This window comes from Sapajus apella, unplaced genomic scaffold, assembly GCF_009761245.1.
Source record: "Sapajus apella isolate SASKATOON/1434 unplaced genomic scaffold, GSC_monkey_1.0 scaffold21, whole genome shotgun sequence".
Taxonomy (NCBI): domain Eukaryota; kingdom Metazoa; phylum Chordata; class Mammalia; order Primates; family Cebidae; genus Sapajus; species Sapajus apella.
Window position 1 is genome coordinate 20,750,319 of NW_022436961.1, and position 16,723 is coordinate 20,767,041.

At 39.4% G+C, this 16,723-nt stretch overlaps 1 protein-coding gene across 3 annotated transcripts in view; it reads right to left on the bottom strand.

Moving 5' to 3' along the window:
- Window positions 1-1,776: 1,776 nt before the first annotated feature.
- The window catches only part of ASAH1 (N-acylsphingosine amidohydrolase 1), a 31,244-nt gene continuing 16,297 nt past the window's right edge, over window positions 1,777-16,723 (bottom strand). For all 3 annotated transcript variants that reach the window (XM_032287998.1, XM_032288001.1, XM_032288000.1), the window contains exons 4-14: window positions 16,406-16,492; window positions 13,931-14,009; window positions 10,470-10,544; window positions 8,979-9,024; window positions 8,386-8,530; window positions 7,798-7,852; window positions 7,306-7,387; window positions 5,199-5,330; window positions 4,971-5,094; window positions 4,478-4,534; window positions 1,777-3,237 (exon numbers count right to left, since the gene is read on the bottom strand). In XM_032287998.1, coding sequence (XP_032143889.1) covers window positions 3,148-3,237; window positions 4,478-4,534; window positions 4,971-5,094; window positions 5,199-5,330; window positions 7,306-7,387; window positions 7,798-7,852; window positions 8,386-8,530; window positions 8,979-9,024; window positions 10,470-10,544; window positions 13,931-14,009; window positions 16,406-16,492 — 972 coding nt within the window. In that variant the 3' untranslated portion in view covers window positions 1,777-3,147. The remainder of the gene's footprint in view (window positions 3,238-4,477; window positions 4,535-4,970; window positions 5,095-5,198; window positions 5,331-7,305; window positions 7,388-7,797; window positions 7,853-8,385; window positions 8,531-8,978; window positions 9,025-10,469; window positions 10,545-13,930; window positions 14,010-16,405; window positions 16,493-16,723) is intronic.

Below are 16,723 nucleotides of genomic sequence, written 5' to 3' on the forward strand. Positions count from 1 at the left end.
AATGAACAAAAGAGACTAACTTCAATAATGACTGTGTGAGCTTTTATAGTGACTTTGAAAATTTCAGAACTATGCATATTTTAATGTAGTCCTGGGTCATAGCCACAGAAAGACTGAGGTGCTCTAACGCATTCCCCACAAGCTGGGCATGATTTTCACTCAAGAGTCGTGAAAAACAAGTGACCTGTCAGCTCCTAACACGGAAGGGTGTCTACTCCCTATGGAAACATTAATAATTGATACAGAACAAGTACAAGGCAGTGACACAGTGGTGTCCAGGCTTGGCACGGTGGCCTGGTCCACACCAGCAGAAGTGTGGGTCTCAGAGGACAGAGCTGTTTCTCAATCCTACTTGGAAAGTTAAGAATTCCGGTGTTGGCCGGGCGCGGTGGCTCACGCCTGTAATCCCAGCACTTTGGGAGGCCAAGGCGGGTGGATCATGAGGTCAAGAGATCGAGACCATCCTGGTCAACACGGTGAAACCCCGTCTCTACTAAAGCTACAAAAAATTAGCTGGGCATGGTGGCGCGTGCCTGTAATCCCAGCTACTCAGGAGGCTGAGGCAGGAGAATTGCCTGAACCCAGGAGGCGGAGGTTGCGGTCGCGCCATTGCACTCCAGCCTGGGTAACAAGAGCGAAACTCCGTCTCAAAAAAAAAAAAAAAAAAAAAGGAATTCCGGTGTTGTGATAAGAGCACAGGAGCTGGACAGACCCAGCTGAAATCCTGGGTCTAAGCCCTTCTGATAACGTAACTTTCAACAAGTTACCCTTTCTTCTATTGTTGGCAAGTGTGATTACAAGTGAAACAGGGGTTGGCTGAGGAGGTAATCTAGGTCAAGGGTGTTAACTATTATCAGGCCAGGTACATAAATTGGTTAAGTAGTAGCTATAATTAAGCTGATTGTGGAGCTACATGTGTGAAGGAATACAGATATGATTCAGACTTCCATTTTAAATCAAACTCCCTAAAACTAGGCAGCGAAATCAGATACAGCCCATGATTTGGATCCAACCTGGACCTTAATTTTTTATAGTATTTCTAAAAACAGTGTCTCTTTAATGTCCAACGGGTACTAAGTTTTGTCCTCTCAAAATTAAAATGGCCTTGCCATTTTCCAGCGGGAATTATAGTCAGTATTTTGGTTAATATTCTCCCAATCATCATATTCTAGATATATGTCTAGATATATGTCTAGTTATGCATAAGTACATGTATAAAGTGTAATATAAATAGGCTTATCATGTACATCCTATTTTAAAACTGCTTTACCACTAACCAATTACTTCCTAAAATCTTAATACCTGTTACTTCTTTTAAACTTTGATTTACTCCTGAGATCTCAGCCTGAAACAATTAGCATCTCATCTCCTCATTATCAGGCATATCAAAGGTTAGAACATCAACAAAAAATACATCAAGTTTACCTCTCTTTTTTATAAGAGGTACAAAATCTGAGTAAAGTTTCTTTTTGCATTAATTGAATCCTATTTTAATGTAAATGCTCTTGCTTCACGAAAGTAATCTTGGGATCACTAAAGTTTTGTGGAAGCACCTCCTATCTGGGGGAAAAACTGCCTTTGAACACCTGAAAACTGGGTTGATACTATCTGGTTAAGAGGTGGTATTAGTCATGTAAGATTGTGACCATTTAGTCATATTTAATAACCCACTTACATAACCCTTATTTAATTCAGATACGATGTTCAGCTTGTATTTCTCGATCATGATCCCTCACCTTCAAATCAACACAGATGTACACACCCAATCAGCGTGCATGACTGATGACTGGCACTCTTTCCATTGACTGTTTATTGCGTGTCATGAACACAACTGTGATTATACAAAATGAAGTGGACACAGTCTTGTACAAATACCAATGGCGTACATTTCACAGTTAATCATGAAGGTTAGACAGGTTAACAAGTTCTATTAGTACTTTTCATAAGTAGTTTGATTTCTGAAAAACATTTTTGGTAACTACTAAAAGTTCTTTAAAAATACATGTTGATTTGAAGAACTAAAAACCTGTTTATTACATGAATGCTACTTATCAGAATTTAAAATAATGGATTCACTTCCTATTTTCCACAAGTCTTTGACTTGTTTATTTACTAAATTCACAGAACTTGGGATGCGGTTTTTTTTAAGTTAGCAACTTCCTTAGGGTTACTGGGAGGTAGACTAATTATGAAAAAGGGAACACTTCAACTATCTTATAAAATACTTCCTTGCATACTGATTACTTATTGAACCCCAAAAAGTGCTAGAGTCAATGGCCCTTTTTCCCTTTAAAGAAATACAAGGTGAATGAATGTCTGTTTTATTTCCCTAATCACATGTAATAAAGTTATATTGCTGTCACTAACAGCAAAGACAATGGTATATTAATTTTTTTTTTAGAGACAGAGTCTCACTCTGTCACCCAGGCTGGAGTGCAGTGGTGTGATCTCGGTTCACTGTAACCTCTGCCGCCTGGGTTCAAGCAATTCTCCTGCTTCAGCCTCCCAAGTAACTGGGATTATAGGCACCTGCCAGCATACTCTGCTACTTTTTATAGATTTTAGTAGAGATGCGGTTTCACTCTCTTAGCCAGGCTGGTCTTTAACTCCTGACCCTGTGATCCATCCACCTTGGCCTCCCAAAGTGCTGGGATTATAGGCGTCAGCCACCGCACCTGACTGGTATATTAATTTTAATAATAGTTAGAACCAGAAGGAAAAGCCTGCTATACAGAAAAACAATACAAATATGCAGATAAAAGTAAAAAACTGAAGAATGTGGACTGTTTACTGTTACTCACACAGATGTGCTAGATTAACCACTCACGCTGACTCTCCATTTATTCCAGGGAGGTAGAGTTCCACTGCCCACCTGATCCCCAAATGTCAAAGTGAAACAAAACTCAATGAATTCTAGATGATTGTTTTACTTCACCTAAAGAATTATCTGCAAATAAGAAAAATCAACTGATAGGGCAAAAAGAATAGTCTGTGAATTGTAAACATTTGGGGGAAGACGAGCTCCTGACTCAAAGGCAACCTGCCCCAAGTCTTCGTCTGCGGAAGGTCAGAAGACTGCAGTACTCGGCCACATGGAGATGGTGTCTTCATGTCTCAGAGGGTGCATTCCGTAGGCCAGATGTGTGCTCACCAACCAATGCAAGGGTCAGGGCAGTCCCGCAGGTATGTTTCATACTGACCTTTGGTAGTATCTATCAACGTTGTGAATACGGTTAGCTGAAAGAAAAGTTGTTTTTACTTTAAGGATGTTTTCAATTCAAAGATGTTCAGATATATATGAGCATTTCTATACCTGTAGAACTTGCTTTATCAAGTTAATATGAAATAATAAAAATAATTATGTTAATATATGGAAAGCATGTTATAGAATGTATATACTTAATATAGTATAATCATTTCATATAGTATTAGCTAATCATTATATAGTATCATCAAATAACTAAAGCAACCAACTTCAATAGGACCATGTTTCAGGTCATGAATATAAACGGGCTCAGCAAAGAATCTCCAGCTCTTTACAAGAGCTTATTCCTGACAGCACACTGCTTCACCACCAATGCTTTAAGACTGCCTTACCCCTCCTCGACGCACAACTGACAGTCGTGCAAGGCCTCACGGTGTACTATGGAGGAAAAAACGGGAAACTTTGGCTATCCCTATCCTTAAAGCATTTCTAATACAGTAGGGGAAACTGCAGGCACCCAGCTCACAAGGTGCACACCCAAACTCATGGATCACACACTACAGTCATGGGATTGTGACTTGCTCATAGATGGTGTAGGCAAAATGAAAGTATAGCAGGGTCTAGGAACTGAAGGAAGGCTTCCTGTGGGAGCCAGGATGACCTGAATGCTAAAGGCTAGGAGAGATTTGTCCTGGCAGGGGTAAGGGAGGCATGTTTACTTTAGGGAGAGCTGGGGAAAAGGACCAGGAAGAGAAGGAACAAGTGGCATAGTTAGAGCGGCATATTCAGAATGTTCAAGCAATGACTGGTAGCAAATGGTGGGATGATTAGGAAACTTTTTGCATTTTTTAATCTATAGTGCGGGGAAAAGATGAAAAGATGTACTAAAGTTTAAGGGAAACCCTAACCTACCAAGACACAGAGCTCTGTCTGAAAATGGACTTCAGGCTTTGTTCTGTTGACTTTTAGGTGTTAGTTGTATAGTGTGAGATTTTTAATAGACACGGATAAAAGTAAAATGCTAGACTTAATTCAAATGCTATGTAAATAAAGCTATAAACAATACTCTGACCTATCAAGACTCAATGATCAATTTCTTTGTTGTATTCCAAAAGTTATAGTTTTAGCCACACAAAAACATTAAAAAAAAAAATCAGCCCTAAGGTAAACATAACTTCTGTGCTCAAAGTGATCAAAGATAACAGAGAAAGATAAAACATAGGGCCAGATTCTTTCCCTAAAAGGCAAGTATATATATCATATTCAAAATACCTTGTTGAGGACAGGTTTTGTTGACAGGACATCATACATGCTTTCCAGCGAGATACTCTAAAACACACAAAAATAGTTTTGTTCAGTAAGTTAAATACAGAAGGCAACAACTTATCTAAACAAACAGGTCCTTAGAAACCAAGATATTCCTTAATCAACATCCCCCTATCCTCCCGCGGATGTTCCGTGGGAGTCACTGTTAGAAACACAGGTAACAGTTTTCATGGATTACTTTCCTCTCTCTCCTTCCCCTTTTAAATTCTTGCCTGTTTATTATTCAACTTCAGAGTGCTATCCAGCATTAGAACAAGAAAGGGAAAGGACAGCACAATTTTGCCTTTAAGTCAAAAAAACCAAAAACTCAATGGAGATTGGCTAGAGATACTAAATAATAGGAGGCTTATAAATTATTTGAAGGCTGAAGAAAAATGCCAGAACTAAGAGAATCTTTCATGGCAACAGCTTCTTTCTAAATAAGACATGGCAAAGGTACCTCTTGGGTGGTGCGGTTCAGGCACATCTTTGCAGGCGTTCTGCGATCATCAAGGAAGAAGGGATTTTTCCAACGGTCATAATTTGTTTGTACCACATACCATCTACCCTGCTTAGGATCGAGTCTAGATACAAAAAGAGAGATTCCCTCTTAGGCTACATGCCTTACAACTCAAAGTATGTCAGTGTATGCACCTGTTTCTACTTCTGCTTGAACAAACATACTTACTCGTATACATCCAACGATTCCTTTCGGTCTCGTGTAATCACACAGCCCTCCCCAGACTGGTTGCCTCCCAGGATAAAGTACGCTGGGGCCAGTATCTTGGTCTTGATCAGTATATTCTTGGCTTCTTCATAACTACATAGGAACATTTAAAAAGAAAAGGAAAACTTTTTTATTTCATTTTAGTAAATCATTTTACTTATTTTAAAATTTTACTTTAGGTTTTGGGATACAAGTGCTGAACGTGCAGGTCTGTTACACAGGTATACATATGCCATGGTGGTTAGCTGCACCCATTAACCCATCATCTAGGTTTTAAGCCCCACATGCATTAGGTATTATCCTAATGTCCTCCCCCTCCCCTTTCCCCCAAACCCTTGACAGGCCCTGCGTGATGTTCCCTTCCCTGTGTCCATGTGTTCTCACTGTTCAACTTCCACTTCTGATTGAAAACATGCAGTGTTTGGTTTTCTGTTCCTGTGTTAGTTTGCTGAGGATGGTGGTGGGAAACATTTTTAGTTGACTTAGAATGGAAATGTTTAGCTCTGCAGAAACTAAAGGAAAACAAGTATCTGAGGACTGTGTTCTTTATTTTTATTTTTAGAGATGGGGTCTCACTATGTTTCCCAGGCTGGTCTCGAACTCCTGGGCATGAGCGATATGCCTGCCTTGGCCTCCCAAAGGGCTGGGATTATAGGCATGAGCCACCATGCCCAGACACAATGTGAGTTTTAAAAAGGGATGGTGAGCAATGACTGTGGGAGAAGCAATCCCTGCCTCTGTGTGGTAAACACTGAGACAGGAAGTGGGAATTTTAGGAGGTCCCTCTTATCTGAAGGAGAAACAAAGTGGCCTCAAGTGATCATCTTCCACCCTTACTGTCCATGCCTTTCACTCAGCAAGTGAACAAAGGGAAATAATATTCATTACAGTATATAGGACTTAGGGAATACAAAGTAAACTGTCTGAAAATTAAGACTATTAAAAATTGAAGTGGGTTATCAAAGAACACTACTAACATTAACTCTTATTCCCTGGGAAGTATTAAAAGTAGGATTGATGCCCGTTTATTTCCTTGCAATGGAGGCTGAATGAAGGAAAGATAGCTTTGCTATTGTAAGATTTCTATACCAAAGCAGAATATAACTTATAGGTTAATATGTGCTACCTTTTATATTTATTTATTTTGTTTTTTTTTGAGACAGAGTCTCACTCTGTTACCCAGGGTGAAGTGCAGTCGATAGATCCCAGCTTATGGCAGCCTTGACCTCCTTGGGCTCAGATGATCCTCCCACCTCAGACTTCTGACTAGCTAGGACTACAGGCACGTGTCACCATGCCTGGCTAATTTTTTTTTTTTTTTTTTTTTTTGAGATGGAGTTTCACTCTTGGTACCCAGGCTGGAGTGCAATGGCGCGATCTTGGCTCACCGCAACCTCCGCCTCCTGGGTTCAGGCAATTCTCCTGCCTCAGCCTCCTGAGTAGCTGGGGTTACAGGCACGCACCACCGTGCCCAGCTAATTTTTTGTATTTTTAGTTGAGACGGGGTTTCACCATGTTGACCGAGATGGTCTCGATCTCTTGACCTCGTGATCCACCCGCCTCGGCCTCCCAAAGTGCTGGGATTACAGGCATGAGCCACCGCGCCTGGCCACCTGGCTAATTTTTATATTTTCTGAAGAGACAGGGTTTCACCATGTTGCTCAGACTGGTCTCAAACCCCTGGGTTCAGGTGATCTGTCCCCCTCAGCCTTCCAAAGTGTTAGGATTACAGGCATGAGCCACTGTGCCTGGTCTGTACCACCATTTAAATGAAGATTTTACTGTAAAATTGTTCGTCTGTGGGTAATTTTTTTTTGTATACCAAAAATATTCATAGGTGACTTTCAGGTCAGTATCCCTAGTGCTTTATACGTAACTCATTTCTTTGCTATAAAACACACAATACTCACAAAGAAAACACGAATAATTCCATGAGTGTCAGAGGTTCACCTAAGAAATTCTGCAACAGTTCCTCAAAGGATTAAACTGGAGCTTGAGAAATATTTTTATATTTTAATATGAGTAATTTAAAATAAATATTTGATAATACAGCAACAAAACACTTTACCTTGTGCTATTTTCCAGAACTGTTCTAGTAATAAACCCTATCCACATGGCATCTTTCTTTCCCAAAATCCATTCTAGAACACCTGGAAGAGATTGAACAAACTGTCAGGAACGGGAAGAGATTAGATGATGTAACCAGAAGGCACAGTTCAGTCTTCCTCATGAAAAAGCTCTGAGGCTGGGTACAGTGGCTCATGCCTGTAATCCCAGCACTTTGGGAGGATCACAAGGTCAGGAGATTGAGACCATCCTGGCCAACATGGTAAAATCCCGTCTTTACTAAAATACAAAAAATTAGGTGGGCATGGGGGCACACGCCTGTAATCCCAGCAGGATGAGGCAAGGGAATTGCTTGAGCCCCAGAGGCAGAGGTTGCAGTGAGCCAAGATTGCATCACTGCACTCCAACCTGGCGACAGGGCAAGACTCCATCTGAAAGGAAAAAAAAAAAAAAGCTCTGCAATTCCCATTTCACTTGAGAATGCGCCACTTACCCAGATAACCGCCATTTATACTGAAACGTTCATTTAGTGTAAGACTAAACAGTCCCTGAGAAAAAGACAAAGCAACAAAGTCAGACACATCAATCATGCTCTTTAAGGCCCTGTCACTCCCTGTACTTTAGGGTGGGATATAAATGCCTAGGTTGGGTAATGGAGAAGGCAAAAATAAATCAAAACCATGCAAGGCTTTTAAAAAAGTTCAAAGCATTTTTGAATCTAGCATGTGAGGTAAGTAAGTGGGATGTTACTGGCTACGCTTTTTGAACAGGAAACTGAAAGCAGAGGATGAATGCCTGACCTGCCTGAGTGGCAGACCCAGGAGCAGATGCCAGGTGTGGACTCCCAGCCCTTGACACCTGGCCACATGCTCTTTATCCCAGAACAGGCTCAGAAACCTCCATTTCCTTTCTACTCTTCTCTACCACGGGATCTCATACCTATGAAGTGACAAGAAGTACAAGGGGATGAAAAGGGGCTTCATATTCTTTTTAGGTCACCATATTCTTAGATTTCACCCTTTACATAATAGTAAAAGGACAAAAAGCTACCTGTAAAATCATGTAACAATAGACTCCTTACTGGTTTGAATCCTGTTAACATGCCCACATAGCCAGCAAAGCTTGAAGCCTTGAAGACAGTTTTGTTGTTTCTTTGGAAGTCCAAGTTCACCGTTAAAGGTTTTAGTTCCTCGGTTATGACCCAGGTATTATTTTCTATGTTCCACCTACAAAAGACAAGTTTCAGTGACATTTAAGAAACACAGTGAAATAATGATGAATATGATGATGAGATCCAGGCACTACACTAGGACCTTCATCTAGCTAGGCGCTATGATCAATCCTAACGAGACCTTTACAATATGGTGTCTTTATTCTGTTTTCCAAATAATAAAACTGAGGTTCAGAGAAGCCAAGTAACTCTCTCGATATCACACAGCATATAAAAAAATGAGCCTCAGAGTCAAACTTAGGATGCTAATTACAATGCTCTTATTTTTTCAGAAAGGTCAAGATGGACACATAAAATAGCAGTGTGCCCATGTTGTCTCAACACTCAGGAATCCATTTATCTTCACTTATGATCCTATTTTGGCCCTGACTTGGGACTTACTTTTCATCACTGTAATACAACCTACTCTTCTTATAGAACACAGATCTGTGTTCTTTACTTACCCAAGAAATACTCCAAAATCCATATTTCTCCCATGTACTAGATGACCTATTTGAAGGTACACAGAAGAGACATGTAATAGCAGTTAAGATTCTAAATCAAAGCTGGACAATTACTTTTGATTAATTGATTTTTGAGACAGAGTCTTCTTCTGTTGCCCAGACTGGAGTGCAATGGTGCGATCTCAGCTCACTGCAACCTCTGCCTCCCAGGTTCAAGCAATTCTCACCTCTCAGCCTTCCACATAGCTGGGGTTACAGGCACGTGCCACCATACACCTGGCTAGTTTCTTTATTTTGTACTTTTTTTTTTTTAGTAGAGATGGGATTTCACCATGTTAGCAAGGCTAGTCTCAAACCCCTGACATCAGATGATCGGCCCACCTCAGCCTCCCAAAGTGCTGGGATTACAGGTGTGAGTCACTGCACCAGGCATCTAACTCTGATTAATTTACATTCACAATTGTTTCTTCAAACAATAAGAAAGAAGAAACATTAATGTCCTAAGCCTTCACCAGATGGGACTGTTGTCACTGTCAATCTGCCAGATAACCCCACAAAATCTGAGAGCACAGGTTTCTAGGTTAAGATCAGAATATGGGAAAAGCAAACAATGGTCATTTTTTGGCACTGTTACATGGTTCTATCAGGATACAGAAATCTGAGCCTCAACTAATGTGATTCATCAAATGTTTCCCTTCAGGCATTGTCCCCTAGAGCAGGACACCTCAAGGGTAAGTTACAGGCAGATTTATATGCAGAGTATATAGGCTAAAGATCAGGGTGAGTCAGCAAAGTCGTTCTGTGCTTTGTACTCTGGGAACCAGTCACGAAATATGGGAAAGTGAGGCTGGTATACACAGGGCCGCCTGGCTGGGAAAGGATGGGAGAATGTGTGTTCTGGGTCTTAAGAAAAGGACAGATACCATGACAGATATGAAGATAAGGAAGTAACTCCTGTGAGTGCTTCCATCAAATCATGTGGATAGGTATAAGTAGAATATGAGGGAGATGAATGTTTCTACTCCTGAGACTTTTCTTCTGGGTTTTTTGCATGTTTGAATTCAACTTTAATAGGCAGTACAGTAGTCTTAAAATAAGGAGAGTTTTCAGTGCACTCATAAAAATTTACCAAGATTTAAAAAGCTCTATGCAACATACACAGAATTTACATAGCAAGCCTGGATTTTAAAAGTTCTAATTCCAGACCAGCCTGGCCAAGATGGTGAAACCCTGTCTCTACTAAAAATACAAAAATTAGCTGGGCATGGTGGCAGGCAACTGTAATCCCAGCTACTCGGAAGGCTGAGGCAGAGAACTGCTGGAACCTGGGAGGCAGAGGTTGCAGTGAGCCAAGATTGCAACACTGCACTCCAGACTGGGTGACAGAGTGACACTCCATTAAAAAAAAAAAAAAGTTCTAATCCCTTTATTTAGAAGATTTTTCATTATGTCATACTTTATACCACCCACCCTCCCTCAATGCACATTTACCTTCTTTGTTTTCTGCTACTATTGAAGTGCACATGGTAAAAAATTCATAAAAAATATTGAATGAAATGATCTCTCCTGTGAGAAAAGAAAGGAAAATTTTGTGTTAATATACAGAACCATGACAATGGGAGAAACATTTGTTTTAAGAAGATGTTTAAGTGTTTTCATTGTGTGAGGGTATGCTTCGGCCAGTGGGGCTGTGCTGGAACAGCTGGCTGGATGGTGCTTTCTTCCCAGCCTGGACTCCATACACTCAAGATGAAACAAGTCACCAAGGAAGCCACCTGTGGGCAGCTGAACCTCTGGGCAAGTTGCAATTGTTCTGCAACATCACGTCCAAAATGTTTCTCAACAGGCTTCATTTTACATTTTCTTTTGGGAGTGTAAATATGATCATTTAATACATCTGGCTCTTGGTCGTTTGCTGGAAATGTATTTTGCCTTGATTTTTAAAGTTTGACTAAAATTTCTAAGGTGTAAAAGAAGCTTCAATAACTATTAATAAAATTAGTACAGAGCTGCCAAGAAACTCCATTCTACGGCATTTTAGTTTTTGAATATTTTCCCAAAATGTGTAATACTGCTATTTAGCATTTAATCCAAAGGTAGGCAGTATGCTTTATTTCCGTCCCATTTAACATTAACATGTTAAGCTCAACATGTTTTTTTCACCCCAATCCAATGTTTATTTTATTTCCACTAAATTTCTAATTTGGTGAACTTCTACTCTTATTTTATCATAAATTTTTAATAATTTAGAATAAATTTATACTACTCATACATCATGTTATTTTTCTTAATCAGTGAGATATTTATATTTGGTATTGATTTGCTAGAGTTATTATATAATAAAGGAATTAGACTTGCTTTTCATAAAGGCAGCGAGCATATAAGTCCAATATGTTGACTATCTTTTAAATCTTTTCTTAGAGCAGCAGCACACAAAACTAGCCACTTTTGTTGATATATACTACTGATGTTCACAAATTCTCAAACATCTCTCTTAGAAAACAAAGGTATTATTGGCTATTTAAAATAATGACACTACTGCTTTAGTAGCCAAAAGATAAAACTTTTGGGGTCATGGGCAAAATCTTTTTCATTAAATGCCATAAAGCTTAAATTGAAATGTTAAAAATAGCTTCTCAAAACATCAATGTCTATTAATAATTTTAATGAATGACATGCAAGGCCTTCTCCCTGAAAAGAAAAGATACAGCTCTGAGAAATCAATAACCTAAACAAATGCTGAGATGTGTATTCACGGATTGGAAAACTCAGTATTACAATCCCTTCAAAATACCATTATGCTGTTTTTTTCAAAGTTGACAGGCTGATTCTAAGATTTATATGAGAATGCAGATGGCCTTAAATAGCCAAAAGATTTCTGAAGAAAAATAAAGTTGGAAGAATTATACTACCTAATTTTTAAGACTTACTATAAAGCTTTAGTAACTGAGGTAGAATAGTATTGATACAAAGAAAAATAGGTACATGAAACTTAACAGAAATTCTCCAAACAAAACCACATATACATAATCACCTGATTTTGTGTTTGTGCATATGTGTATATATATATACACATATGCACACACACATACACATTGTATATATAGAGAGTATATATGTATTGTATATTTATATGAAAGACACCACCGCAATTTGCTGAGGAAAGGATAGCCTTTTGAATAAATGGTTTTTAACTAACTGGATATACCATATGAGAAAAACCTGAACCTTGACCCATAACTCATAGCACATACAAAAATAATTCAAAATAGGTCACAGGTCTAAATGTAAAAAGTAAATATTAACATCTAGAAGAAAATATATAAGCATAGCCGAGTGTGGTGGCTCACACCTGTAATCTCAGCACTTTGGGAGGCTGAGGTTGGCGGATCATGACATCAGGAATTCAAGACCAACCTGGCCAACATGGTGAAACCTTGTCTCTACTAAAAATACAAAAAATTAGCTGGGCATGGTGGCTTGTGCCTGTAGTCCCAGCTACTCAGGAGGCTGAGGCAGAAGAATTGCTGGAACTCGGGAGGTAGAGGTTGCAGTGAGCCGAGATCACAGCACTGCACTCCAGCCTGGGTGCCGGAGTGAGACTCCATCTCAAAAAAAAAAAAAAAAAAAAAGAAAAGAAAAAAAAGAAAATATATAAGCACATATATGGGTTTGGGTAGGCCAATATTTTTTAAATGGATACAAAATGCACTATCCAAAGAGAAGACTGAGATACTACTAGACTTCACTGAAATTAAAAATTTCTGTTCATCCAAAGACATTTTAAGAAAATAAAAATCAAAGTCATAGACTGGGAGCAGATATTCAGAATCCATGTATCTGACAAAGGACTTATATTCAAAGTATGCAAAGAATTCCTTCAATCTAATTTTAAAACGGGCAAAAGACCTTAACAAGCCCTTCTCCAAAACAAGCCAAAAAAAGATCAATCAACTGTTCAATCTCATTAGTCATCAAGGAAATGCAAATTAAAACTAAAATGGGACACTATGACACTCAATACAAAGGCTAAAATAAAGACTGACATTATAAAAAAACAACAACAACAAAAAAGAAAACACTGAAGTATCAAGTGGAGAAAACCAAAACTCTCATACTACGCTGTCTACTGCTGTAATCACTTTGAAACACTGTTGGCTGGGCGTGGTGGCTCACGCCTGTAATCCTAGCACTTGAGAGGCCGAGGCGGGAGGATCACCTGACCAACATGGAGAAACCCCATCTCTACTAACAATACAAAAAATTAGCTAGGCATGATTGTGCATGCCTATAATCCCAGGTACTAGGGATGCTGAGGCAGGAGAATAGCATGAACTGGGGAGGTAGAGATTGCAGTGAGCTGAGATTGCACCATTGCACTCCAGCCTGAGCAACAAGAGTGCAACTCTGTCTCCAAAAAAAAGAAAAGAAAAAAACTGTTTGGCAGAACACACAATCACTCTAAAACCCAACAGTTCATTTCCTAGGTATATATCCAGAAAAATGAGTACATAGGTCACCTTCAATGTACTAGAATATTTATAACTCCTTTATTCTTAATATCCCAAATCTGAAAACAACCCAAATACCCTCTTCAAACAATAGCACACCACCTATAATTAAAGTACAAGAAATCACACACAACAGTTCATATTGTTCAGTTCTATTTACAGAAAATTAAGGAAGAGGCAAAACTAATATATAGCGACATCAAAATAGTGGTTACTTGAGGAGGCAGTATTTTCTGCAAAGGGGCATGATGGAGCATTCTGGAGAGCTGGACTCTTCCGTATCTTGATCTAAGTCATGGCTATATGCAGGTATGCATTTCAAAAGCTCCACTGAGCTGTATACCTAAGACCTCTGCACTTTGCTGTATGTATATCACACCTCAATGGAAATATGTAAATGTGCTTCGTTACATTTTTTAAAAGCCTCCAAGTGAACTTTACCTAAAGGTATATCAGTAACAGCGGCAATACCCTTCAATTCCTCTTCAAAAGGGCCAGGAAAGTTGCCAAGTAGGCCAGGCTGGAAAACAAATAAATTAATAAGCATTTAACCTAAAAAGCAAGTTTTGAAATCTAGTTCTTTGACATATAATTTGTTCTACATGTTGCTATCACAGTAAGTGATAGGAGTTATTTTTTAAAGCATTTTTACATCATGTATTTATAAAAAGATTCTATGAAACACTCAATACTGGGACCCTATAAGGAGGCCTGATTCTCAGATTGTTTTTCCTGCCTTATTTTTCCACCATTCTCAAGAGAAGGCAGGAGCTAGAGTAGTTTCACCTGGATGACCTAACATGACCCACAACACAAAACATCATAACAAGCGCTCTTTATCTCTCTGTGCAAATCCACCCTCTAGCCATTGGCATATACCCTTGTTACCATTTTCTTCCCACACTCACGGAGATAAACCTGAATTATTCACAACCTTGTGTCATGGTTAATGGCTGATCTTGGGCTAAGATGAATTAACTGCATTCTATTAGCAAACCACACACACTGAGCAAATTCAATGGTGGACATATATTTATCCTCAATGGCAACTACTAATGTCTAGATATAACTTATTTAAGTTCATGGCCTTTTGCTGAGATAATGTGCTTAAAATTCATGAGTCTCATTTTTTTAACCAATTATTATTTTTTTCCCCCTAGGAACTCAAAGCATTGCCCAAGTGGAATGTTCCAGCCATTTAACAAACAAATGTGACTTAATGGGTGTTTATTAAACACTTATTACATTCAGGCACTATGCTTAATAGACAGTGTGTCATCTAATCCTTACAACCACCGTATGAAATATATATTAGTATTATTTTCCCTGATGAGAAAACTGAGGTTTCATAGGTTAAGAAACTTGTCCCAAGACACACAGCTAGCATATGACTGATCCAGCCTTAAAATCCAATATTGTCTGATTCCAAGGTGTAGCACAAAAACACTTTGCAATGCTGCCCTCCCTGATAACATTCAGAGTAGAGGGGAGACTAGGGCATGTGGGGTACATGGAGACCTCAACCTCTTTTGCTCCTGCCAGAATTTTTTTTTTTGAGGAAGTCCAGTAAGTATGAACGTAAAGGACAGCCTTAAACAAAAGCTCTGAGAACATGAACATGATGGATAATGGGTTTGGTTGCTGGCAGGTACAAGTGCCATAAAGACAATGTCCCCAGAGCACTCAGCTGCTAGGGCAATGATTCTCTACCGGGGCAGTTTTGCCCCTCAGGGGAGATTTGGCAATGTCTAAGGACATTTTTAGTTGTTACAACTGAGGGGCTGTTATCAGCATCCAGCGGGTCGGGGCCAGGTAGGCTGCTAACCATCCTGCAATGTAACCATCCTGCAGTGATGGTTAGCTGGATGGCTGATAACCATCCAGCCTGGAAACAAAGAGATACCCACCCCAGGCCAGCCATCCTGCAATGTACAGGACAGCCCCGAGACAAAGAGATAGCCACCCCAGGCCAGCCATCCTGCAATGTACAGGACAGCCCCGAGACAAAGAGATAGCCACCCCAGGCCAGCCATCCTGCAATGCATAGGACAGCCCCTCGACAAAGAAATACCTACCCCAGGCTGGGCATGGTGGTTCACACCTATGATCCCAAGACTTTGGGAGGTAGAGTTAGGATTGCTTGAGCCCAGGAGTAGGGGGACCAACCTGGGTGACATAGTAAGCCTCCGTCTCTACTAAAAATTCAAAAAATTAGCTGGGAGTGGTGGCACATGCCTGTAGTCCCAGCTCTACTCAGCCTGGCCTACAGAGTGAGACAATGTCTCAAAAAAAAAAAAAGCAGTCCAACCCCAAATGTCATTAGTTCCCAAAATCTGCCATAAAGAGCGATGTGGATCCCTTTAGCAGTTTTAGGGGCCAGGCCCTAGGTGTTTCATTGATTCTGCATAAACAAAAACGGGCTGAGAAATGGAGTCTTCCTACATGGCCAGGATGAAAATGAAATGGTTTGGTGACTGCACAGAAACACTCAACCCAAATGAGCTTCAGGGTCAGAGCTACTGAGGAACTCTACAGAATATGGGGACAGGGTGAGTATGCCATAATAAAATCTCTGGATGTCCCTGAGATACTTAAGAAAAAAACCAAGTCTTCAATAGTGAACTTACTACTTAAAGGGAAGGAAACACCATACTCCCAGATGAAATGTGTTTATTTGCCTGTCATAATGTAGTTCATCCTTTAACAAAACCATAATTTATTATGCTGTTATCCTAATATTACTGATCCCCAAATTTAAGTCCCTCTGAAGTTCTGACAGTGAGCCAGATTAATGCAAATTTGTCCAAGTCCTTGAGGAGAGGCTGTTGAATTATGCCTTAAATACCAGATCATTTTCTGATTTTTGTGTGTCATGTGTATGTGCTTAAAATTTATTGTGAGAAATAACATTCTTACCAATTTTTCATCCACCATCTGCATAACTTTTCCACTTGGCACGAATGTATTTACCATATTTTTCAGAGAACCTATTATAACCTTTAGCTGAAAAATAAATAAATAAAATGCTTACTAAAAGACATAACGAAATGCTAACATTTAATATTACCTTTTGGCTTACCCATATGCAGCTAAAAGAGATTGCTATTTGACAATATCATATATATATACGTATATTTGACAATATTTCAAATATATTATGTGTGTATATATATGTGTGTGTGTGTGTGTGTGTGTGTGTGTGTATGTGTGTGTGTGTGTGTGTATATATATTTT